The 26,376-nt window shown below is 40.1% G+C and overlaps 1 protein-coding gene across 1 annotated transcript; it reads right to left on the bottom strand.

Annotated features, from left to right (window-relative positions):
- Window positions 1-90: 90 nt before the first annotated feature.
- Window positions 91-14,218, bottom strand: RTRAF (RNA transcription, translation and transport factor). The gene is made up of 8 exons (XM_008703364.1): window positions 14,188-14,218; window positions 13,571-13,695; window positions 10,905-11,004; window positions 5,957-6,043; window positions 4,987-5,075; window positions 2,754-2,822; window positions 469-517; window positions 91-355 (listed from the first exon to the last, which is right to left on the bottom strand). The coding sequence occupies exons 1-8, from the start codon at window positions 14,216-14,218 to the stop codon at window positions 201-203; spliced, it is 705 nt and encodes a 234-aa protein (XP_008701586.1). The 3' UTR covers window positions 91-200.
- Window positions 14,219-26,376: the final 12,158 nt, after the last annotated feature.

Raw genomic sequence — 26,376 nt, 5'->3', positions numbered from 1 at the left:
ATAACAAAGCTGGGGGTTGGCATGTACCTCAACCACGAAAGAGGATGATTAATTATATAGATACACAAACATAACAGTCAAAAAAAAAAATCCACTCTTCTCAACTTTATTAAAGAAAAAGCAATGATGGTAAAACACATGCCGCAGGGTACATGGTTACCATGGTACTAAGTAGGTGAGAAGCTGAAATCCTAAAACGTTCATCTTCCAACCTTGCCCAGTCTGTGGTCTGTCTTTGGATCAGCAATAATTGCCTGAACAGCTACTATGGCTTCATTAATTTTTGTCTGTAGCTCTCTGAGCTCTTCTATATGCAGCAATCGCAGAATTTGAGCAGCTTCATTAAGAACTGCATCTATTTTATAAGAAAACTGCATTAATCAGTATTCAAGACCATTTACTTGCCCATTTCTCCCCCAAATATTCACCTAGTCTCTAAAAAGTTTGAATTCAAACAAAATCACTCACCTCCTGTGTCAAAACCAAGAATATGTTTGTCTAAAGCAACAGGCAAGCCCTTTAAAAAAAAAAGACAAAACTTTATAGTTAAGAATCATGTTCTTTTCTCATCTGTAACTGAAAATCAGCTAGCTATTCCGTTGACCCTTTTAGCTGCAGTGGCAAGGGGGGGGGTGTCGGGGAATTTTCTCTAGATTTGCCTTTTGATACGTGAAAGAATGGCCTCTGCATGGAGTGGGAAGCTAGTTCCATCACCCATTCGCTCTAAGACTAGGCATATAATTCAGTAGCTCCTTTTACGGCTATGCCGTCACTGCAGCCGAGCAGGGCTGCTGCTATCCTATTCTACCTACAGTAAGCAGCAGAGTACAGGGCAAATGGAATAGGATTACTTTCAGTATTTCTGAGCACATTAATTTGTCTTTATATAAAATCTAAAATTTATATTATTTTTTTCAGTTAGCATGATTACCAGATTACCTATATATAATTTAACTTTCAATAACAGTTCATTTGGAAGTTACTCCGAAATCTAGGAAAATGAACAGACTCTAAACCATTTAGTTAACCCTGTCAGTACCTCTAACAGAGGTATGCCAAAGATGGCGACCATGATGCCAAACTCTATGGAGTTCACAGTGACAAGAACAGGCAGTCTAAACTCTGCTGATCATACTATATAAAATCTCTACTTTCAATGTTACAAAATGCTAAGCTGTTACTACTCAATTCTTGCCTAATAATGCAAATCTACTGAGGCTCCAACTGCTTTAAAATAATACTACATTAAATAAATGAAAAAATATACAGGTATGTAAATTCAGCAAGCAAAACTAACAAGCAGAATTGCACTGAGTGGCTTTCTATTTTACTTGCCAACAGACCACCAAGGAACAACTAACCCAAAGACCCTTACCAAATGCCCCAAATGCTAGTTACGATTATAAACAAGAACACTTACTGTAAGAACTTCTCCTCTGTATTACTATATAGCATGATACTTTGAGGTGACACTAAAGACTTGGAGCACTGAAAATAAAATTTTACTTTGTAAACAAGAGCAAAAAGATCTGGCTATGCCCTTATTTGCACTGCCTTCAAACCGAAGGCATAGTTTTCCTGAATGAATGAATGAATGATTTTATTATGCCAGAACAATTTACTGTCTGTTCTACAGTGTGGGTGAAAGAAACCGATCTTTAATCCAATTTCCAGTGGCCTGATTCATACATAATTAATAAGCAATAAGAAGAGCATTTAAAACAAACAGTGTCTTTCACGGTGGACTACACTGCCCTGGCATTAATAACCATTTCACACTGCTGGGCCTTGCTAAAGATGGGATCAGAAGACGAAAGACACTGGGGAATTAGGGGAGACAAAAAAAGGACCAGAATCTAGAATGTCCCTTGTGCCCAAGACATTCATTGCAGTATCTATGCACAACAAGAAGCATTATCAGACACCTGCAGCTACTGCTGCTCACCCCTGAGGACATTCTCTGCACTGTCCACAGTCAGTGAGACTTTAGGGGGCATTTGGATTTCTAGTGCACTTCATCTAAAATATCGCAGAATTCAGGGAAAAATAGTTATGGTGTATAGTTTCCTCAGCCTACAAAGCAGGACTGAAAGATGACAGATGCAGTCACCCGTACCCAGAAACTTATAGTCTAATATAGCCTCTACGCCCCTACCCCTTCACCTGGGCTGGCCAACTAGCTCATGTAGGCCTTCACATACAGACCGTTGTCCCCAACTACTGTAAGAGCACTGGCTCTCCAGTCAGACTGCCTGAGCTCAACCACTTACCAACTAGGTGGCCTTAAGTAAGTTACTTTCTCATAAGTGATGCTAGGAAATGTGAATAGAATGAGAACAGATTTCTCTGAAGAAACAAAAGAGAAGGCACAGGATTTAAGTCAAAACAAGGAAATCGGTAAGAAAAACAATGCGTGTTCTACTTTCTAGCAATTCGTCAAAATAACCCAATAAATTTTACAAGGTAAATTCTCTTAAACTGGGCACGTGCAGTGGTTTGTGCTGGTAGACTGTGGGCATGCTATTGATAGCTGCTTTAAGGTATGAAGTGAGATAAGTTTATTTTTCACTCAAAAATGGCTGTAACTTGTTTATGAATCAAATTCAATCCCACTGAAATAAGCTACCCTTTCTCTGGGCAGTTCTAACAAAGAACGGTTATCTTAAGCAGATACATACCAAACTTGAACTCATGACGATACCAGAAGAAACTTTCATTATTAATCGGAAATTTATTTACAGAATAATGCATACCTCTTTCGTTTGATTTGCTTTAGCAACTGCATCCTGTGTCAGGCGCTCCTGGACCAAAATGCGAATTGCCTGAGAAACACAAAAACAGTTTTTTTTAATTGGCTGTTCATCTTTTCTGGTCTGAGTCTAGAGAATAAGGATACCCAATTTGATAAAGTTAGATTTACCTAGTTCATTAACAAAATTCGCCAGTAAATTAAAAACAAAACTGCTGAAAGAATTAAAGCTGTCATTTTAATACTTTATAATGTGGAAAGATGCTCACAATTAAAAGCATTTTTTGGAACAGGTAATTTATATGCATGAAAAAAAATTTTAAACAAAGGATACGTGGTTAAAGAAAAAAAAAAAAAGGTCTCCTTCCTACCCCCGCCTCAACCATCCCTCCAGTCACTGGAACCAGATTACTGTGAATCCCTACAAGGATTCTATTACAAGCAAGCTCAAGCATAAACGCGCACACACACGCAAACTCTTGACACAAAGGGTAGCATATCATACACACTGTCCTTGATTTTTTTCACTTAATTATAGTAAAATGTTTTCAGATCTCTCATACAACACAGTTTTTCTTCATCACCAATGCATTTTATTATGGCAGATACAAGTGCATTCACGCACCAACACACGCTCAAAAAATAAGATTTTTTTAAAAGGAATTTTAGTGAATAACAACAGTAACTCAAGTGCAAAAACTTAAAAAATTAATATAACAAGCCGAATGCTACATTTAAAAAGAACCATTAAACCAGTCTTTAATAGGAGTCACAAATTTATTAATCAGTCCTGTTGCCGAATAGTCAATATATCAATTCTCACACGTGGCAAACCTATCAAGATGTTTTCCACGTTGTCATGGATTGTTTGGTTCTTAAAATAACTCCAAACATGCAGCTTACAATTTTATAAAGCTTTCGATTACTGCTGATTTATACTTTTCCCTTTGGGTTTTTAAAGACTAACAAAAGCATCCCAAATATGCTAGTCTATTTGTCTTCTCAGTGCCAAAGCAATTTACATAACTGAGTAAGGAACAAGCCTTTGAAAGAGCTAAATTTCAATAAAAACAACTTTTTGTCTCTTTTTAAGAAGTTCTAATTTATTTATTCATTTAAGTAATATCTACACCCAAAGTGGGGCTCAAACACATGACCCTGAGATCAAGAGTCATGTGCTCTACTGACTAAGCCAGCCACGTGACCCAACTTTTTGTCTCTTGGCATCCAATCTGAGTTGAGAAAATCTGAGTTAACATGCAGATTCAGTATAGAGAATTATAATAATCTAGTTTTTCTCTTTTACTATCATTTAGTACATACAATTCTAAAAAGTAGAGTAAGTTATGGCTAATCTCTCGTAGTCAGAATGGAATTTATTATATCTACTGCAAAGCAGATTAAGGTGATTTACACGTATGAGGTATAGTCAAATGCTCAATTTCTCATAAAATCAGTAATAATTTCTATAATAATATCTAAGTCTGGAATCTTAAGTATTTTAAATACTACTCCCTTCCCCATATCCCAGCCCATTGTACTATCACAATTACGTGACATAATTTTCTGAAGTAAGAGTGTATTTTTCCTCTTAGAAATAAGAGACCTCTTTCAGATCACTGGGTCCCCTGAAGTGCAGGTATGAATTGAGTGGCCTATGTAGGATGGAGCACTAGGAAAACAAAAACATTCAGTCCTCAAAGAAATTTGGAGGCATACATTTTTGACCAAATCCACCAGGACTCATTTGGCATTTTCTATTATCTTAGTGAATACAGATCACAAATCTTTAAAAGGACCGATTAAATAGAAGTATGGAGATACAGGAAAAAGAATGGACCACGTGGTCAGAGTGCCTAGATTAAAATCCTGGCTCTCCCATTTTCTGTGTCATCTTGGACATTATCTATTCTCTTTAGGTCTCAATTTCTTCATACTAAAATGAAAGGATATCAGCATCTACCTCCACTACCTCCAGGATTGGGGGGAGGACTGAATGAAATCATCTTTCCCAAAGACTGCGCACAGAAGCAGGCACAAAGTAAACACGCTTGGACATGAACTGTTATGAGATAATCTAAAACAGATGAAATCATGAAATCTGCTTTAAGTCCCCCATCCCTCCACATTTCAGTCATTTAGCCATGTATCTACATATCAAACATAGGTAATTTTTAGAAAATGAGGTTTTTCTTCTACATACAAAATTTGTCAAGAATCAAGAACATGAAACTAACCTTAAGCATTACCAGGTAATCATCATGACGCTGAATCTGAAGAAGGTTAGCCAAAGCCATTACACCAGCCTTAAAATCAGGATTATTTACTATAAAAGATTAAAAGTGGAAACTTATAGCTCTGCAAGCATATAATTACAGACATATATGTAAGCATATAAAGTTACAAAAAACATTTTTAATTTTCCAATAACAAAAATATCTCTTCGTTTTTAAAACTGCTGCTGCTAAGAGCAGTCTAGTAGGGACACTGACGATTAGGTAAACTGATGAGATCAACCGGTTCCCTATTAGATCAGCCACACTGAACAAACCAATGAGTGACTCAGTTAACTCACGTTAGGACTGTGCTGTAACTTTTCCTGCAAGGTACATTTATGTAGCACTTTTAAATCATATTTCTGCCCAAAGCTATTAATTTTAAACTAGACCGCTTCAATGGACAATTTTCCCAAAACCTGTTCTCTAAGCAGCAGCAGTCTGTCCAAGCAGCGTATTAACCTGTAAGGGTAAGCAGTTTATTAATTCCTACAAGTAACTTGTAAATTATAGGTCACAATGAATCTGTCATGAATGAATAATTATTATAATAGAATTAGAATCTTTATACTTAAAAAGAGACTTAAAGGCATCTGGAAGTGAAAATAATGAAAAATTTTTACCATTTGTCTCATGTCATTAGAGTAGAAAAAATATTTTATGCATCCAGGAAGGTAAACAATCACCACCATGATTAAATACAAATCAAAACCCCAAATTAGTATGAAGAGATCAAAGAACAGCATTCAGGTATAAGAGCTGGGAGAAAACATATTGTAAATGATAATAAAAAACACCACAGAATTAAACACCGACATAAAGCATTCTTAATTTACTACAACCAAGTAAACCCAGGCTTCCTCATTCTAGGAAATAAAAAACATTGAAGGGACCAGAAATGCTGATCATTTTTATGCACTTAAATACTTACCATCCAAATTGATCAATGGCTCTGCATTTTTAGCTGCATTGTCAGCATTTTTTGTATTATCAGGTACCAAGTCCTTGTATTTTTCAGCTGTAAAGGCAGACAAAAATATAATTTGTAGAACTGTACCTTAAGGTAAAATAAACATTGCTTATTTACTGAATTTAACTGAGCCAAACTGATTATAAGCTTACGATAACTCATCCAAAGTTGTTTTATGCTATAAAAAATCCATCAGAAGACAATACGACTGTAGCTTTCTGATTAAGCTAAAATGATTACTGAAATATCTATACAAATCTCTCTTAACATTGCTAAAAGGAAGACATTTCAAACACCATCTAAGTTTGAGGAGAGAGGGTGTGCATTTACAGCTTGCTCAGAAACTTAGCAGGGGTAGAAGAATGGGAGGAAGGTAAGTATAGGTTACATGAGACTAAACACAAACTCACTAAAAAGTTTCTTTCCAAATCTTTTGAACGCCAAATACGGAATCCAAAAACCTTACCTTCCAAAAAAATCAGCACTTCAAACACACCATCATATACAAACCTAAACTAATTCTATGGAGACCTGAAACTCAGAATTCCAAAGGCCGGTTTTATTACTTTTACTTGAGAAATACTTAACAATACTTAAAAGACTTTACAAGTATTTAATAATAATTCACTAAACTTAATGCCCAAAATGCCACCTCTGGTTATAGTGCTTCTGTGATTTATAAATGAAACAAGAGGGAAACTAAAAGCATTAAACTTTAAGTCAGACAGGGGTTAGCTGGAAGGAATTCCCACTGGCCAAAACTGGAACAGCGTAAACATCAAAATATACAACAAAAAACATTATGCTGAGTAAAATAAGAATCCACATATCTACACTAATTTAAATAAACAAACATAAATTGGAGAGATACTGGAGAGAGGGGAAAGCTCCTCTTTACAGTAAAAAGCCAACAAATAAATGTATAACTAATGATGAAATTAGAAAAACCTCTAGCAATCATCATCAGCATAATAATTGACTCAGGCAAGAAGAATCAAGCCGAAGCTAAAGGCAGAGGTAAAGTTTGAGGAGCAAAAGCATACTGACATCATCTCAAAGTATCTCCCCACAAGATACGTATTTATTACAGAGGGGAAAATATTAACTTTACAGTGGAGAAACCTTATTGAAGTGATCAGAACAACATGACCAGTAACACAGCATATCACTAACTTAAAAGAACACATTACTTCTATGTTATTCTTAACAAAAGTACAAACTTTGAATCTATTTATGAAGAAACATCAAACAAACCTAAACCAAGAGACATTCTACAAAATAAATGTCAGCATCAGGAAACACAAATAATGACAAAATATGATTGAGTAAATGTTCCAGATGATAGGAGGCTAAAGAGATAAAATAACTGAATGCAACCCATGGTCCAGGATTGCTTTTGTTTTTTGTTTTTCTAAAGAACATTACTGAGACAACTTGTGAAATGTGAATGATAGCTATACATAACAGTACTGAATCAGTACTATACTGTAATTATGTAAGACAGTGGTTTTTTTTTTGGAAATGTGCATTAAAGTATGTAAGGAGAAAAGAATCATTTACAACTTATTATCAAATGGTTGAGAAAAATTACATTAGTGTATATGTGTACACGGACAATAAGGCAAGTGAACTAAAACGTTAATAATTGCAAAATATGGAAATGTGAAAATTCTTTGTACTATTCTGCAACTTTTGTAAATCTGAAATTGTCAAAGAAGTTAAAAGAGAAACATTTAAGTCAGATTTTAATCACCTTAACTGAGAAGCTAATAAAAGGATTTAAAAAATGTTAAGGCACAAATAAAAATCCACAACGGTTTCATCAAATAATAAAAAATTTAAATACCTTAAAGGTCAAGAATGCAACGTATTAAGGTAAAACAAAAGAACAACAGCACCTCCTACTGATAAGGGACAGTATTACTACTTTAAACCTTTTCCAAAAAATTACACAAAAACTTGTTTTCTTGTTTAGACTTTTAATACTACTTACTTCTCAACTATAATTCAACTAAGGTTTCAAATAAAATTCAACTACAATTTTTCAATATCAAAAAATTTACCGTATTTCAGAAACAAACTCATTTGTGTTTTGTTTTGTTTTTCTACTAAAAAAGACCATGCCATTACTGATAGGTAAATGTACTTAAGAGCTACAGTAAACTGTAGGGACACACAATCATACAGTATCTACTGTTCTTGGTAGCTAGGTAACCTAAATTGCAGCATCATAAAAACAGGACAAGTAAAACGAAAAAAGGGTAAAACAGAAATAAACTGAGATGTGAAAACAATTTTATTTGGGAATAACTGAAAAACACTTTGGAAAAGCTGGAGAAATTTTTGTTGCAAACCAACTCACAGAGTTTCTGCCGACTCAGACCACAACAGATAAAGATTCTAATAAAGACCCTAAAAATCAACTAATGCTACCAAGGCTTACGATTACATTTATTAAAGGAGGAGAATCACAAGTATTTTCTTTCTAAACTAAAATTGAAAGTAAAGAAAGTCTTAGAGCTTTCCTTAAGATTTCTGCCATAAGGCTTCTGAAATTTAAGTCTGAGGAACCAGCAAAAAAACAGCCGGTTGATGCTCCATATCAGGAGACGTAAACATTCATACACTATATTCATCAAACATTTATTAAAGCTCATAAACACATCTATTGTATCTGAGAACTATGTCAGACACCGTGGCAGTAAAATCATGACTGGTCCCCTGCCTCCCCACCTCCCAGCCCCAAGATGTCCATTATCCCAATTCCTGGAACCTATGATTATGTTACATTACATGGCAAAATGGACTCTGCAGATGTGATTAAATTAAGGACCTTGAAATGGGGGATTATACTGGATTATCCAGGTGGGCTCAAAATAATCATAGCATCCTTATAAGAGGGAGGCATGAAGAACAGAGTCAGAGAAGATGTGACAATGGAAGCAGAGTCACAAGAAAGATTTGAAGATGCTATGCTGTAAATCTGAAGATAAACGAGCCAGAGTCAAGGAATGCAAGCAGCCTCAAGGCGGCGAAAAAGACAAAGAAATGGATCTTCCCATAAAGCCTCCAAAAGGGACCAGCCCTGTGGACAAAATGACTTTAGTCCAGCAGGACAGATGTCAGACTTCCGACCTCCAAAACTGTAAGATAACAAATCGTGTCTTAAGTCACTGAATTCGTGGTAATTTGTTACAGCATCAGTAAGAAACTAACAGAGGTACTACACAGGAAACAAAGCTGAGGGTCAGCTTACAACTTAATGAGGCAAATAAGACACAGAAGTAAAATGGAAAGTGACAAATGACATAAAAAGTATACATGGCATAGAGTGAAAAGCTATGAAAATCGAGAAAAAATATTATTGTTGCTAGGTGGCATTTAAGCTGGATCTTACAAGGATGCACAGGATTTAGATGTGTAGAGACAGACTTACATGGCATAATGGCCAAGGAAAAGTGTAAGCAAAGAAATCTAGGGGAGAAAAAAAGACATAAACAGGAAACAGCACTCTTATAGTCTGGCTGGGATGTCAAGTATGTGAATACTGGTTAGACACTAGTTATCAAAGGCCTTGAATACCAGGCCAAAGGACCTGCAGCTCCTTTTGCAGAAAAAGGGAAAGCAATGGTGTTTCCGAGTATGTAATAGGAGCTTTTCTTTGAAAGCAAAGTGTAGCATTCTAAAACATTTATGTTTCCAAAAGTAAGCCTGGTGGGCCATGAGGATGAAAAGAGAAGATGATGCTAATAGGAGATGAGTTTGAAAGATACTACAATAATCTTAGCAGAAAATGACAAGAGCCTGAACCAGGGTAACAGCTGTGGGAATGAAGATGAAAAGATATTGGAAAAGATGGATGGTGATGGAATGGGAGGAAAAAGAAGACAAAGATCAAAAAGACTTCAAAAGGGGCACTTGGGTGGTTCAGTTGGTTAAGCATCTGACTCTTGGGTTTCAGCTCAGGTCATGATCTCATGGGTCCTGAGATCTGGCCCCACCTCAGGCTCCACACTCAGCAGGGAGTTGGCCTGAGGTTCTTTCCTTCTGTCTCTTTCTCCACCCCAACTTTACATGCACACATGCATGCTCTCTCTAAAATAAATAAACCTTAACAACAACAAAAAAAGGCTTCAAAAGCAGAAGACGAAAAGGACATGACTGCCCCATAAAAGAGAACAAAATAAAACTCAGAGGATGTAGGTAAGATAATTGGATCTTGCATTTAGACATTGGCAGGCCTTTCCAAATGAAATGGTCTAATGAGAGGAAACACAAGTTTACTGGAAATTTTTTTTTTTTTTTTACTACAGGTACTAATATGCAAAAGTGTCCAATAATGTAAGTATCTATAATAAAACATGAAACAAATAATAAACATATTTTGGCCTATAGTACCTATTGGAATTAGATGTATATTTCAGTCTCTTGTGAAATTACCTGCTGCAACCAACACTCTGAAATCCTATCAATTGTAGGACTCTAACAATTTAACTCAGAAGGCTAAGGTGCAAACCGTGAAAGACAGCAAATCTACCAATGTAATGTTACTTTGTGAGAAGACAACTACCAGGAGACACCATTCCCAAATACTAAAAGAAAAATCTAAATACCAACGAAAGACAGTTGCTTTTAATGTTTTATGATAAAAGACCATAACTTTTGAAAAGAAAATTCTTTCCTAGACAATTTGGGAGTTACGGGGTGGGGGGGGGAGGCTGGTTACAAAAGTAAGCTTTTCAATAGATGCTAAAAAGGGAAATGAGGATGTATAAAACTTATAATGAACCAAAGGTAAAACAATGTAAGACAAAGAAACTCAAACTGTTAAGTTCCCTACATTTTAACACTCCTTTTGCCCACCTTTCCTCTTCCTCTCTTTAAAACACGCATTTCCCACAAAACATACCATTATCTCCATATTCAAGTCTAACAGCTAAACCAAGAAGCCAGTCAATTGCTTCTTGTCGATCTTGAATCTTGAAAGGACAGTTAACATCTTTGAGATACTGTGAAGAAAAAAAATATCTAGTTTCATTATTACTATAATGTTATAGAACGAAAAAAATGGTAGGGCTGAAACAGATCTTGGTTTGGATCTCAAAGAATATAAACAACACTTACACTACTAAACTATTGATGCAATTATATAATCCAAAGGAAGGAAACATTGAAGTGTACCACTTAAAGAAAAAAAGTATTTCCATCATGCTTTTTGAAATTACTTTTGCAGATTCCAGGTAGGGTGCCACTGATCTAAAACAACTTCCTTAATTTACAGATGAGGAAAAAAGGCCTAGATATTAACACTTGCAAACAGTTACACAACTTAGATCTGGGACTTGAACCTAAATGTTCTGATTCTAGGTCTGAAAACACATGGAACAGTTAAAAAAAAAACAAGCAAAACTTTAAAAAGAAGAATATACAAATAAACCAATTATCATCTAAACCTTAGCTTTCATATTATGGAAATGCCACTGAATAGAGTAAGTCAGGTGAATGTAACCAAGTGTTTTAGATGATTGCCAGAAGCTGTATGTCCAAGTGACCACTGTCCTTCAAATGGGTCTTTTAGGAGCTTAAAATCTCATTCCAGGAATAATGCTATTAGTCAAAACTTCTGCAACTCCCCTTTGGGCCTAATTAATAAATCAGTACTTTTTAGCTGTAACTCGTTTTTCTTTTTCTTTTCTTTCTTTTTTTAAGATTTTATTTATTTATTTGACAGAGAGAGAGACAGCCAGAGAAGAGAGGGAACACAAGCAGGGGGACTGGGAGAGGAAGAAGCAGGCTCCCAGCAGAGCAGGGAGCCTGATGCGGGGCTCGATCCCAGAACCCTGGGATCACACCCTGAGCCAAAGGCAGACGCTTAACGACTGAGCCACCCAGGCGCCCCTAGCTATAACTCATTTTCTAACCCCAAATTTTATACCGCTGCTTTAAAGAAAACACCTCATTCACAAGATTTGGTAATGGTGCAAAAAACAAATCCACCTTCAAATTATAAAAAATTACCAATATTAAAGATATTCAAAATATGTCTCATGATCTAAAAGTAATTCCAAAAGTTATGAATATGCTTTAAACAATGACATCATCATTCCAAAGAGACCAACTTGAAAGATAATGTCCATTTGGATTGTAAGTCCAATATATTTAAGTTATCCTACTTTACTGTCACTTCTAGGTGTTTTTCATTAGAGAATTTTTTTATATTCTTCAAATACCCTTCTGTGAAACTATGTGCTGTCTTGCACACATGAATGGGTCATGAGATGTGATATAAGCAAATATAAAATCCTAACAACATATTTATAAGTCTAAACATACCAAAATTTCAAAAACAAAACCAAAAAACCCCACAAAAAACCCTTTTAAGAGCAAAAGAAAATAATCCAGTAGTAGCAATAATGGTAGTATATGCAGGGGAAGTAATGAAGCATATAGCACTTGCTATGGGCCAGGCATAACTATATATCACTTATTAACAATACACACCACTGCTCTGACATAGGAACCACTGTTATCCCATTTATTGATGAAAACACTGAGACAGAAAGCTTAATACAATTTGCCTGTGGTCATAGAGCTAGTGTGTAACTTACACAATTCCATAATTCATAAACTCTCTGATTCTAAAGAGAAAGTTCCTGATCACTTTGCTATAGCAAATAAAAAATTCAGTTATTCTTGTATTTTTAAAGGAAAATATCTTACTCTTCAAAGTAATATAGCTGATTAAAATGTTTAATGTAATTAATGATACTGGAAAATGTGATTTTTATTCTAATTTGAAAACACTTGCCTTTTCTGCAAAAATGTTACTACAATTAAACTAAATCAAAGGGAAAATTATTCTAGCCACAAAAATAAGATACATATACAGACCTTTTCAGGATTATTTATATTGTACACAACAATGGACATCTATGTATGTTTAACAGAACCACAAACGAGAAATAATCTTAGTTTTTAAGCACATCAGTGTCTTATTAACAAAGTAAGTATGTTATTGCTACCTTTTGGTTTAAGGAAAAGTCTGATTTTGGCCACCTGTACCATTTACAGAATACAAGTCACCATTTATTTAAGAAACCTCACAGTGTTTCCAGACAAAACTTTCTAACACTGAAAGCTTGTAAAAGATATGATTTACTTTAAAAACAAATATAGGGGCGCCTGGGTGGCACAGCGGTTAAGCGTCTGCCTTCGGCTCAGGGCATGATCCCGGCGTTATGGGATCGAGCCCCACATCAGGCTCCTCCGCTATGAGCCTGCTTCTTCCTCTCCCATTCCCCCTGCTTGTGTTCCCTCTCTCACTGGCTGTCTCTTATCTCTGTCAAATAAAAAAATAAAATCTTTAAAAATAAATAAATAAATAAATAAATAAATAAATAAATAAATACAAATATAATTTAAAAAGTTAAATCCCTGAAATCCAGCTTTTCTAACACTGATCATTACTATTTTTACTTATTTTAAAAGAACAAATTAATTTTAAGCTTAACCGTCATCATATAATTTTTAGAAAAGCTCTCTGTACTACTATTATTTAACTTCCTAATTCATTACCTTTTCAAAGAACTTGGGCCAGTCACTGCTGTGGATGTTTCTTAAATTACCTCTGTCTTCAATCTTGTAGTGTCTGATTTTCTGGTCTTCAAGCCAAACAATAAAGTTTCTAAATTCTGTTTCATCTGCAACAAAAATATCTCATAAATCTCTAGAAGCACTAGATAAAAACACTTCCTTCTTACAAACAAATGGTCTCGTGGATTTTTTTTTAAAAATAGTAAATTAACTGAGCTGCTTGAAGCAGGAGTTGAAGTGCAGGTTTTGGATGAACAGATTAACAAGTGTTCTGTTCAAATTCTGGCCTGCGCTCATATTCTAGCTACACTCAGTGGTTGTGCGAACTTGAGCTAATCACCTTAAACTTTTGTGCCTCAGTTTGAGTTACGAAATGAGAATAATAGGAGCTACCTCTTGGGGTTGTTATGAGGATAAAATAAAGATAAAAACAGCGTCTGGCACATAGTTTTGCTATTTAAGTGTTGGTTATTATTCCAGTTCCTTTGAGGGGGAGAATGAGGGAGGGCTGGGCAAAGTTAAACTTATAGCAAAGTAATAGTGAAATACAAGAAACTAAATGACAACACAGAAGAATAGAAGATATCACTGTCATTTACCGTCATAAGGGCATACACCAGAAAAGCTCATTCATTTCATTTAATCCTCCCACACCTGAGGAAGGTAATATCCCCAATTTACACATGAGAAAACTGAAGTCCAAAGATTCAAATCTATATCGAAGCTCTGTTGTCACTGACCCTTTTTTATTAAATAAAGGCAAAGGAGAAAAACAAGGTTCTATACATTGATATGCTTCTATCAACAAAACACCCTTATACTGCTCAGAAATTATTTCCAATGTCAAATTCAGGCTTCCATTAGGAAGTCTTGAGAACTATACAATGGTCTTAGTACCCTGCGTTGTAGGGGATCACTTTCACACTTATTAGTCTACCACAGGCCAGAAACTCTGGAAGACATGAGTAGTGGTGAGTGGTAGTTGAATAACATGGGTAGCAATATTAACGCATTTTGAAATTTTAATGCTGGGAAATCCCCAATACCTTTTCATTTACAATTCAACCGCCCTGATCACCTGCCATTAACTTTTTTGCACGACTCCACAAGCCTGTTACTGTGTGTGCTTATCCCAACACTGCTGGTCCTGAACTGAACTGTGCACTCTCTTGATCTCAAACTGCTGGGTGGGCTCCGACTGCACGCCCCCCGCCCCGTCACCCCTTAGTTCCTGGCGGACAGTGAACTAGTCTTCAAGTTACTCGGCACCTTCCTCAGATTTCAGCCATGTGCTTAAAGTATCGCCCAATTACCCGGGGAGCCATGGAGTTGAAGAGCTAAGTGAGAAAGTGAATACTCGTGTGCTGAGGGGGTGGGCTGGGGGGTTGGAGTTTAGCAAGTGCACACAGTGGCAATGCCCAGGCAGAAGTGGGTGAGGGGGCTCCGAAGCCAAGCACGGGGGGCGGAAAGCACGTGCTTGGTGGCCGGGAAGAGAGGGGCCAGGGGAGCCCCCGAGGGAAACAAGGCCGCGGAGGGTCCGGGTGGGGAGCCCGGGTGGGGAGCCCGGGTGGGGAGCCCGGGTGGGGAGCCCGGGTGGGGAGCCCGGGTGGGGAGCCCGGGTGGGGAGCCCGGGTGGGGAGCCCGGGTGGGGAGCCCGGGTGGGGAGCCCGGGTGGGGAGCCCGGGTGGGGAGCCCGGGTGGGGAGCCCGGGTGGGGAGCCCGGGTGGGGAGCCCGGGTGGGGAGCCCGGGTGGGGAGCCCGGGTGGGGAGCCCGGGTGGGGAGCCCGGGTGGGGAGCCCGGGTGGGGAGCCCGGGTGGGGAGCCCGGGTGGGGAGCCCGGGTGGGGAGCCCGGGTGGGGAGCCCGGGTGGGGAGCCCGGGTGGGGAGCCCGGGTGGGGAGCCCGGGTGGGGAGCCCGGGTGGGGAGCCCGGGGGCGGGGCCACGTCGGGGCACGTCGACGCTCAAATAAACTTTATTGTCAGCTTCCTGGTTGTACAATATGCAGAAAGCGGCTGAGAAGCCAGTGATCTCGTTTTCCAAGCCAGTTTCCTCTTGTTTCCTTGCCTTCTTGAAAGAGCAGGCAGAAAATAGTAAAGGTAGACTTTCTATTAAGCATTCCTCTCATTGGGCCATAGAAGTACTGTTTAGTATTTTCCATGTGTTTGTTCATTCATTATATGCCTCCCATATAATAGGTGCTCTTTTTAAAAAAGATTTATTTGAGAGAGAGCGCACGCGAGCATAAGGGGGGCCAGGGAGAGAGGGAGAAGCAAACTGCCCACTGGATCCCAGGACCCTGGGATCGTGACCTGAGCTGAAGGCAGCTGCTTAACCGACTGAGCCACCCGGGTGCCCAATAGGTGCTCTTCTTACACTGCTAATTCAAAGACTTTTAGCAAGGTCCCTTTCAGACTAGTGGGGAGAGACCCACAAGTAAACATACAACTGTAACACTGTGTGATTGTTCCAGACATCACCACCAGCTGCGGAATCTCTGACGCCGGAAACTGGGAGGCATCCTTCACTACCTCTCACCCCCAGTCATAGCATCCTGTAGATTGTCCATTCCTGCTGTTCTCTCATGTCTCACATCCCTCACCTCCTCCCAACCCCACTGATGCTACCTCAAATCAGGCCTTCATCATTTTTGTTTACTCCAATGATCAGATTTCTTAGGGTCAGTCTTGCTTTCTCCATTCCCTCCCACCCCCTAAAGCAACCATAGTGCCTTTCTAAAACAAAAACCTGTTTATAATTTTTTAATGATTAATATCTTTGGGTGATTCCCTGTTGCCTTTTGGAAATAGTCAAAACTTACTCTATTTAAGACTGATCAAGTCCCTATCTGTTTTCAGACATTGGTGAGACAGCAGTGAGCAAGACAGGCCTCCACTTTCATAAAGTTTAAAAGGCCAATGAGGGAAGACAAACAATACACAAACAAGTATGAACTACGGCTTGAAGATGGCAAGGAGTTCACCAGGCAGTCAAAGGGTAATGTGTTTTGAGGGAGGCAAATGTACAGAGGCAAGCAGTGCGCAGCGCCCTGATCCAGAGGGCCTAGAGCTAATGGGGTCTGGGAGGTAGGAGAGAACGACAGCTGATGTGACAGTGGACAGAGGCAGGGGCCTGATCAAGAAAGGCCTTTCATGCCATGCAAAGAGGAGCTACTGAAGTTCTTGGGGGTAAGCCAACTCTATAGGTTTCATTTCATTTCACCAGATTATTATTAAAGAATGTATTAGCACTTGGGGGGGCATACAAAGAAGATATTTTGAGGAAGTTTAATAGCAAAGATAGTAATCTAGAGTTAGAAAGTAATAATTTATGGGAAATACAAAATATGCCATCAGATCAAAATACAGGTTTCCCCCGCTATCCAAAAGTAGAGCGTCCCTATGAAAACTTTCATAAGCTATAAATGGTGTAAGTGAAGAAGCAATTACCATGAATTTATATGGAAAAAAATTTTAAGTCTTCCCAGACCTCAAAAATGACCTCTCTTAGGCTTTTCTGATACTTTAAAACACATCTCGCTAATGAATGCACAAAATAAACCACCATAAAGCACAGATGCTCACAGAGTTCAAAGCTCTGAGGCTTGATGCAGAGATGCTGAGTGTAGTTTCTGTGGATGGGGGCTCGGCTGTGGCCCTGCTGCTGCTGCGGGTGCTGCTGTCTCTAGGATGGCTCCCTGCAAAACAAATGTAGCAAACTATTTTTGCTTTTTGCCTTTTATTGTAAAAGCAAAAATCCCCTTCAGATTTCATTCAGTTAACAGAAAGAGGGGCAGAGAGAGGCCTTTTGTAAAAGTGAAGTAGTGTAATGCAAACTTCTGCAAATCAGGGGGTACCTGTACAGCTTTAAGGGGGCCCTGTGGGACAGTCTGTACTTTCCAACTCAGCTGCTCAAAGACGGAATCGAGAAAACCAGTTTCAAGAACGTCTCGCCTTGGGGCGCCTGGGTGGCACAGCGGTTAAGCGTCTGCCTTCCGCTCAGGGCGTGATGCCAGCGTGATGGGATCGAGCCCCATGTCAGGCTCCTCCGCTGTGAGCCTGCTTCTTCCTCTCCCACTCCCCTCTGCTTGTGTTCCCTCTCTCGCTGGCTGTCTCTGTCAAATAAATAAATAAAATCTTAAAAAAAAAAAAAAGAATGTCTTGCCTTGACTGAAATTTGATCAAAGCTGCAGCCATAGGCATATACTGTGCTGCTCGCTAGTTGTATAATTAATGAAATACTAGTGGAAAAAATATAGAAAAAATGAACCAGACAAGACAGGGAAAATAATAAATATTTACATGCAGTTGCGGATAATGCATTTCTTTAACAAGCGGGGAAAAGCAGCTGTTAATATTTATTTTCTGGAATTGACCCTTTAATGCAAAACAACAATAACAACAACAAAAGCTAAGTTGTTTGCACCTGACTTTGTCTATGTCAAGGCCCTAAGTATCCAGCCATTTGGAACTGTCTCTGGTCATCAGCCCCAGCCACCTCCAGGTGTGGGGCAGTTGGAAGAAGATTCAGACAGAAGGCTGAAGGGACCCACCAGACTTGAGTAAGGGATAAAGCTAATTTTGGAAGAGAAGTATAATAGGTTGTAAGCATTCAATCTCTTTTTTACAAAAAAATCTTTTGCCTTTTTTTTCTTGCATTGGAAGGATCCCTTTGGCCTATCTTGAATGAAGTGTCCAACAGGAAATGAATCGTAGACAATTTCATCTCTGAAGACTAAGCCCTCTATGCTTCAAGAAGGAGAAACCAACTTTTACCATCAAATAACCTGAACTCCAACCTAGTGGTTGATCTAGGGTTTCATGGGTCATGAATCCATCTGCTTAATTATCCAGCAAAGCTGTTAAGTGTCATCTGTGTGCCGGGCAGTCTTCCAGGCACTTTGGACGCACCTGTGAACCTATACATGGAAAACCTTGCCCCCAGACAGCTTGCCATCTGGCAAGGGAAGACAATATTATTATAAATAAGTACATTATTTAGTATTTTAGAATGTATAAGTCCTATGGGAAAATCATAATGAAATAAGAGGAGTGTGGGGTAGAGGTGGGGACGGTGGGAGGCAGCGGGAAATGAGGCAGGTTGCAGTTTTAAACAGGATGGTCAGGTTAGGCTTCATTGAGAAAGGGAAATGCAGAGGCTTGAAGAAGATAAGGGAGTTAGCTACATGAATGGAGGAAGACGGTTGTAGATCAAGCACTTGGTGCAAATGAGACATAAGAAGGGTATATAGATTTTTAAATAGTTGAAACATCAAAAGAATAGTAGTTCGTGACCCAGGGGAGTTGTATGAAACTCAAACTTCAATGTCCTTAAATAAAGTGGTAATGGACCACAGCCACACCCATTTGCTTATTGGCTGCTTTGGTGCTACAAGGGCTGAGTGGTGTAGTTGTAACAGAAACTGCATAGCGCACAAACGCTACAATATTTGCAAGAGTTTATGTAGTTTCATAAATGCAGTGGTGGCGATTTCACCATTATCACCAGGCCAAAACATTATCAAGTAAGATAACAAATCAGAGATACAGGTTGTTCTTTGAAGGTTATTTTCGCAACATTTCTTAAAGTCTTAGCTGTTTTACTAGACCCCTTTGTTCGAATTATTCTTCCAAAGACAGTGAACAGAACAAGTTGGTAACACTTAGGAATATCCACAGACGTCTTTATATTGCACAGAAAAACAAGTTTGATGTTCTAATGAATGCTATCAGTTTAACGCCCCATTAAGTCAGATCTTTCCTAACAAGTTGTAAATGTAAAAAGGTCTTTCTTCCTCAGAGCTTACCGAAGAGCAAACATCTCCATCTCTTTGAGACTTTTTTTGTTAATTATGAAGACTTGCTTTTTCCTTTTCTTTTTAATTTAGGTCAGGCACTGGAATTTCATGATTTAAGCATGAAAGGCAAAAAGCAAGCCAATACAGCTTAATTTGAATAGTAGAAACAGAATAGGAATGAATAGGGATTTCCTCAGTCATACGAGGATCATGAAGCATTCACCTGTCATATTTGATACAGCAGGGGAAGAGCTTGCCTGATAATGAACACAACAAAGAGAAACCGACCCAAGAGGTGGAGAAAGGCAATTTCTGAAAATGTCTTATGAGGGCCTAGACCCAGCTTTTCAGATATGTGAGCCAATAAAGTCCTTTTCATGCTTGAGCCAGTTTGGGTTGGGTTTTGTCACTTACAACTGAAATAGTCCCGGGGCACCTGACTGGTGCAGTTGGTAGAACATGCGACTCTTGACCTTAGGGTTGTGAGTTCAAGCCCCGTGTTGGGTATAGAGATTACTTCATAATAAAATCTTAAAACAAAACAAAAGTAGTCCTAACATGAGGACGGATTCCAGGAAGAGTTAAAAGAGATGATCCACAGAGTTGGTGGGACTCATGAGGGATGAGAAGGAGATAGAGGACTTAAATGTGACCTTGGAAATGTCACACATCAGAGGTTTGAAGAACAGCGGGTGCAGGCATAAAAACAGGGACACTGGTAGAAGTGAACCAGCTGGGGAGGCTCAGGAATCAAGTTCAAGTTGAATTTGGGGTGATGGTAGGTGTAGCCTATGTAGGAAACCTCTACATATGCTGTTATAACATAAAAATTATTTTGAGCTGAAAGCAATTAGAAGTAGCAAACCTAACAAAATCTCCCCCTTTTGTGCCTAAAGACAGGGCATACATTCTCCTTTTACTAGAGACAGACTCTTACCAGCCTAGAGACGCAACAGAGGAATCTGCAAACAAACCTCACTCCATTTGTTTCCGCTCATATATTTACCTCCCCACGGTTTGCTGCGCTTGGAGAGTAAAACTGCCTTGTCCTGCCATTTCTTTACAAACGTATTGTTCCTCGTGGAAGACGCTACATGAGCTGGAATTCTAAGCCTCCATTCTGAGTTACTTCCGGTTTAGGTTTCTGCTGCGTGATGTGCGCGGCATGCATGAATACAGGCATACCTCGAAGATATCGCAGGTTTGATTCCAGACCACTGCAATAAAGCAAATATCACAAGGCGAGGCAAATGAATGTTTTCATTTCCTAGTGCATGTAAAAGTTATGTTTATACTGTAGTCTATTGAATATGCTATGGCATTATGTCTAAAAAATGTATAATCTTTTTTTTAAAGATTTTATTTGAGAGAGAACAAGAGAGAGAGTACCATGAGCAGGGGGGAGACGGAGAGGGAGAAGCAGACTCCCCGCTGAGCAGGAAGCCTTATGCGGGGCTCTATCCCAGGACCCCGGGATCACGACCTGAGCGGAAGGCAGACGCTTAGCTGACTGAGCCACCCAGGCGCCCCTAGAAATGTACAATCTTAATTAAAAAATACTTTATTGCTAAAAAATACTAACCAGCAACTGAATGTGACCATCAGGTTACTTTTTTTTGCTGGTGGAGGGTCCTGCCTCGGCTTTGATGGCTGCTGAAGGGTGGGGGGCTGTGGCCACTTCTTAAAATAAATCAGCGATGAAGTTTGTCGCACTGACCGATTCCTCTTTCACAAATGATTTCTCTGTAGCATGCTTGCTGTTTGGTAGCATTTTATCCACATTAGAACTTCTTTCAGAATCGGAGTCCGTCGTCTCAAACCCTGCTGCTGCTTTGTCAACCAGGCCCACGTCGTAGTCTACGTCCTGTGTTATCACGTCCACTTCTTCACAACTTCTTACCAGGAGTGGAGTACAGCCACCCTCTGCTGGCTTCAGACATTTCTTCCACAGCTTCCTCACCTCTCTCAGCCTCCCCAGAACTGAAGAGAGAGAGGGCCTGGCTCTGGATTGGGCTTTGGCTTAGGGAAATGTTGTGGCTGGTTTGATCTTCCATCCAGACCACTGAAAGTTTCTCCGTGTAGCAGCAAAGCTGTTTTGTTTTCTTACCATTCATGTGTTCACTGGAGAAGCACTCAATTTCCTTCAAGACCTTTGCATTTGCAACTCGGCTAGCTGGTGCAAGAGGCCTAGCTTTCAGCCCATCTCTGCTTTCAACGTGCCTTCCTCATGAAGATGAACCGTTCTAGCTTCTGATTTAAAGAGAGAGACATGCAACTCTTCCTTTCACCTGAACGCTTAGAGGCCATCGTGGGGTGATTATTGGCCGAATTTACTATTGCTGTTTCTCAGGGAATAGGGAGGCCTGAGGAGGGGGAGAGAGACAGGAACACAGAAGGTCGGCGTAGCAGTCAGAACTCAAGCAGCATTATCGATTAAGTTTGCCGTCTTCTCAGTCTCTTCAATAAATGGTGCTGGGAAAATTGGACAGCTACATGCAAAAGAATGAAACTTGACCACTCTCTCACACCATACACAAAAATAAACTCCAAATGGATGAAAGACCTCGATGTGAGACAGGAATCCATCAAAATTCTAGAGGAGAACATAGGCAGCAACCTCTACGACATTGGCCAAAGCAACCTTTTTCATGACACATCTCCAAAGGCAAGAGAAACAAAAGAAAAAATGAACTTATGGGACTTCATCAAGATAAAAAGCTTCTGCACAGCCGAGGAAACAGTCAAAAAAACTAAGAGGCAGCCCACGGAATGGGAGAATATATTTGCAAATGACACTACAGATAAAGGACTGGTATCCAAGATCTACAAAGAACTTCTCAAACTCAATACACGAGAAACAAATAAACAAATCAAAAAATGGGCAAAAGATATGAACAGACACTTTTCCAATGAAGACATACAAATGGCTAACAGACACATGAAAAAAAATGTTCAAAATCATTAGCCATCAGGGAAATTCAAATCAAAACACACTGAGATACCACCTTACGCCAGTTAGAATGGCAAAAATAGACAAGGCAAGAAACAACAATTGTTGGAGAGGATGTGGAGAAAGGGGATCCCTCCTACATTGTTGGTGGGAATATGAAGTTGGTACAGCCACTCTGGAAAACAGTGTGGAGGTCCCTTAAAAAGTTAAAAATTGAGCTACCCTATGATCCAGCCATTGCACTACTGGGTGTTTACCCCAAAGATACAGACGTAGTGAAGAGAAGGGACACATGCACCCCAATGTTCATAGCAGCAATGTCCACAATAGCTAAATCGTGGAAGGAGCCAAGATGCCCTTCAACAGATGACTGGATTAAGAAGTTGTGGTCCATATATACAATGGAATATTACTCAGCTATCAGAAAGAACGAATTCTCAACATTTGCTGCAACATGGACGGCACTGAGGAGATAATGCTAAGTGAAATAAGTCAAGCAGAAAGACAAATATCATATGATTTCTCTCATCTATGGAACACTAAGAACTAGGATGATCGGTAGGGAAGAAGGGATAAAGAAAGGGGGAAATCAGAAGGGGAATGAAACATGGAGACTATGGACTATGAGAAACAAACTGAGGACTTCAGAGGGGAGGGGGTGGGGAATGGGAGTAGACCGGTGATGGGTAGTAAGGAGGGCACGTATTGCATGGTGCACTGGGTGTTATACACAACTAATGAATCATCGAGCCTTACATCGGAAACCGGGGATGTACTGTATGGTGACTAACATAATATAATAAAAAATTATTAAAAAAAAAAAAAAGGAGGGCACGTATTGCATGGTGCACTGGGTGTTATACGCAACTAATGAAGCATCGAACTTTATATCGGAAACCGGGGATGTACTGTATGGTGACTAACATAATATAATAAAATATCATTAAAAAAAAATAAAGATATCTGAAAAAAAAAAAGTTTGCCATCTTCTGTGGGCACGATTTGAGGTGCCCCGCAACACTTAGCAACACCAATGATCACTAACACAGATCACCATAACAAATACACTAAAGTTAGAAATATTGTGAGAATTGCCAAACTGTGACACAGAGACGTGACGGGAGCAAATGCAGTTGGAAAAGTGGTGCTGACAGACGGGCTCGATGCGGGGCTGCCCCACACCTTGGATGTGTAACAAACACAGCATCTGTGAAGTGCAGTTAAGTGGAGCACAATCAAACAAGATATTCCCGTGAGCTGTTCTTCTGTTAATCTTTTTGTTACCAGGGTCTCAGCCAAGAACTCGGAGGGTAGAGGGAGAACTACGTCTTCTCTCATACACCCATACACACTTCTGAGGCTCAGGACCGAGCCTGAGTGAATCGTCCAGACTAGAGATGTCAGCGGGGGAGGCATCCATGTCAAGCTGTAGCGGAAACCACTAGGATGAGCTTCCTGAGAAGCCATGGGAAGAGAAGAGGGGTGATGATGACTGCATCTCAGGAAAACCCAGTATTCCCACTCGAGTGGGTAGGAGAAGAGTCATGGAAAAATTGTCATGAGAAAGTGGTTGGAAGGATAAATGGTACAAGGAATATATCATGTCCCAAAAGGCAGAGAGGGGAGGTTTTGGAGAGGCAGGGCAATGGAGATCAACATTTGGGGGACAGAATTTTTTGGAAGCTTCTCCTTATTTAAAAGCCACCTTTGAGGGCCTGAAAGTAGGTAATAAGGGAGAGATTATGGTCTCATATTGTAACTAACATACAGTCAAATTTCGATAATCTGCTTTGCAGACTCCCGTTGATACCTCCCCACACACCCCAGTGAGCCCTCAGACAGATGGGCTAACTCTCTGAGGCAGCCACAAAGGCTTGGCCACTTCCCCTGTTTCAGATTTCTGAGAACTGGTCTTTCTCCCAGATGCTGGGAGTTGGCCCCAGGCTACTACTGCAGGGATCCTGGTGGTGCTGGAAAGTCAGGTTTCTTGAAGGACCATGATCATCTTGTAAAAGGCACTGTCCTATTGGGTAGGCTCCAAATTCAGGTTTCCCTTTGAGACCAGACTTCCCAGGCAGCTCCCTGCAAACCACAGCACTGGAGCTCAGCCTGTAAAGAAGGCAGGGGAGGGTGAACACTTCCAGATCTGCCCGGATCTCACACTGGCTCTCAGATAGGAGGACATTTTAGGGAAAATTCTATTTGGATGCAGGAATACAAGATTCTCTCCCTTTTGCTTCAAAGCATCACAGAATTATTCTGTGCTCAGATGACATTCAGATACGTAAGCCAATGAATGCCTTTTGGTGCCTGGGCCTGGTTGGGCTGGATTTTGTCAGCTTAGGGCAGTTTAGGAAGAAGGCAGACCTGGATGAGGGTCGAGAACATTCATTCATTCTTTCAGCAGATATTTACTGAACATCTGTTATGTACCATGCTAGTCACTTGAGATTATAATGATGAAGACGGACCTGGTCCTCACTTTCATGGTGTTTACAGCCCAACAGGGAGACTGGAAACAACAGCAACGGGCAGAGGAGATGGAGATGAACACAATGGGACTACTTTAGCTAGGGTGGTCAGAGGGGGCCTCTTGGAGGAGGTGTCATTTAGGCAAAGTCATAGATATGAGCTGTTATTAGGTGTAAAAATGAGGGGAAAAAACGCAAACCAGCGTGAGCACAAAGGCCGTTTGGTAGGAAGGGTGTGATACTGTGGAACTGTAGGCACCCAGCGTGGTAGGAAGGCAGTGAGCAAGAGCAAAGGTAGGGGGAGGTGTTCTGGGAGGGGGGAGTGAGGACAGGGGAAGGGCAAGTGACAAAGTCCCTCTCTGCAGCCCAACTCTAGCCAGGGTCCTCTGAGCCCTCTTCTCGACTAGCCCTCAACCTTGGTGTATAAAGACCAGCTTCTAACAGCTGACAGGCACATCCCTGGATGACAGCCCCCTGCCCCCACCTTAAAGTACCTGCCTGAGAAAACTCAAGGCTGTCAAAAAACTTCACTGTTTGTTCCTGAGCCATCACCTGAGGATAGGGCCTCTGCCTCTCAGTTCCACGGGAGGACACAATCCAAACTTGGATAGTTGCCAGCCAGCCTACATAGCTGTCCTGATCACGTTTATACTATCGCTTTGCAATTTGTCACTTTCCCGACTATACTAAGGCCCCACTTGCCCCCCTCTCCCTACTCCCTCATTGGTCCATTCACCTCGACAAATCCAGGTTGAGTTCCGTTCAGGGTGGACTCGTTTTTCCTCCTGCAGTAGTTATTTCTGATTAAAATCTGTCCTTACCACTTTCATCAGTGTCTAGCTTTAGTTATCTTTGACTCAGGCCAGCAGGACCTCGGAGGCCACCACGGCGAGAAGTCTGGGTTTTATTCTAAGTGTAACAAAGTCAGTGAAGAGTTTAAACAGGGGTGACAAGCTGTGGCTTGGGTTTTAAGATCCCTCTGGCTACTGCATGCAGAATAGAATGTAGCTGGGAAAGAATGAGAGTCAGAAGCCAGTTAGGCCACTGCAGTGGGTGGGTGAACACCCAAGCCATGCACAGTGTCTCGTGTATCAGCATCTATCAAGAGGGGGTTAGCTGCTGCTAATTACCCTTTACTCTCTTTCTGCCATCACTGGGGTGAGTGAGAGTCATTCCCATGATCTATTTGCCGCCATACCTCCCATTTATTACTCAGCATTGCTGGAAGAGTTGCATCGCCGTTTGGGTAATTTTTCAAACGTAGAAAAATAAATTCTAAGGCCGAGAGAAAGAGAACGTTAGAAAGAAAGGGAGAAATACAGCTGTGATCAGTCAGGACACACATCTCCCAGCTCTCCCACTGTGCCTCTTAATTCAAACAGATTTTCCTATTTTCCATTGAGATGCTGGTTCCCATTCCTCTCCTAGGCTCAGGGAAAGCACCGTAATTTCCCTATATATGCTTTTTCTTTCACAAAGCCCCTGGAAAAGATTGCCAATGTGCTAAGAGCAAATTTTTTCCTCTACCACTTGAACATGGTCTCTATTTCTCATGTTTGCTGGGTCATTCCTG

This window comes from Ursus maritimus, unplaced genomic scaffold, assembly GCF_017311325.1.
Source record: "Ursus maritimus isolate PB19 unplaced genomic scaffold, ASM1731132v1 scaffold_25, whole genome shotgun sequence".
Taxonomy (NCBI): domain Eukaryota; kingdom Metazoa; phylum Chordata; class Mammalia; order Carnivora; family Ursidae; genus Ursus; species Ursus maritimus.
Note: the sequence above shows the minus strand (reverse complement) of the source record. Positions and strands in the feature narration are given on the sequence as shown.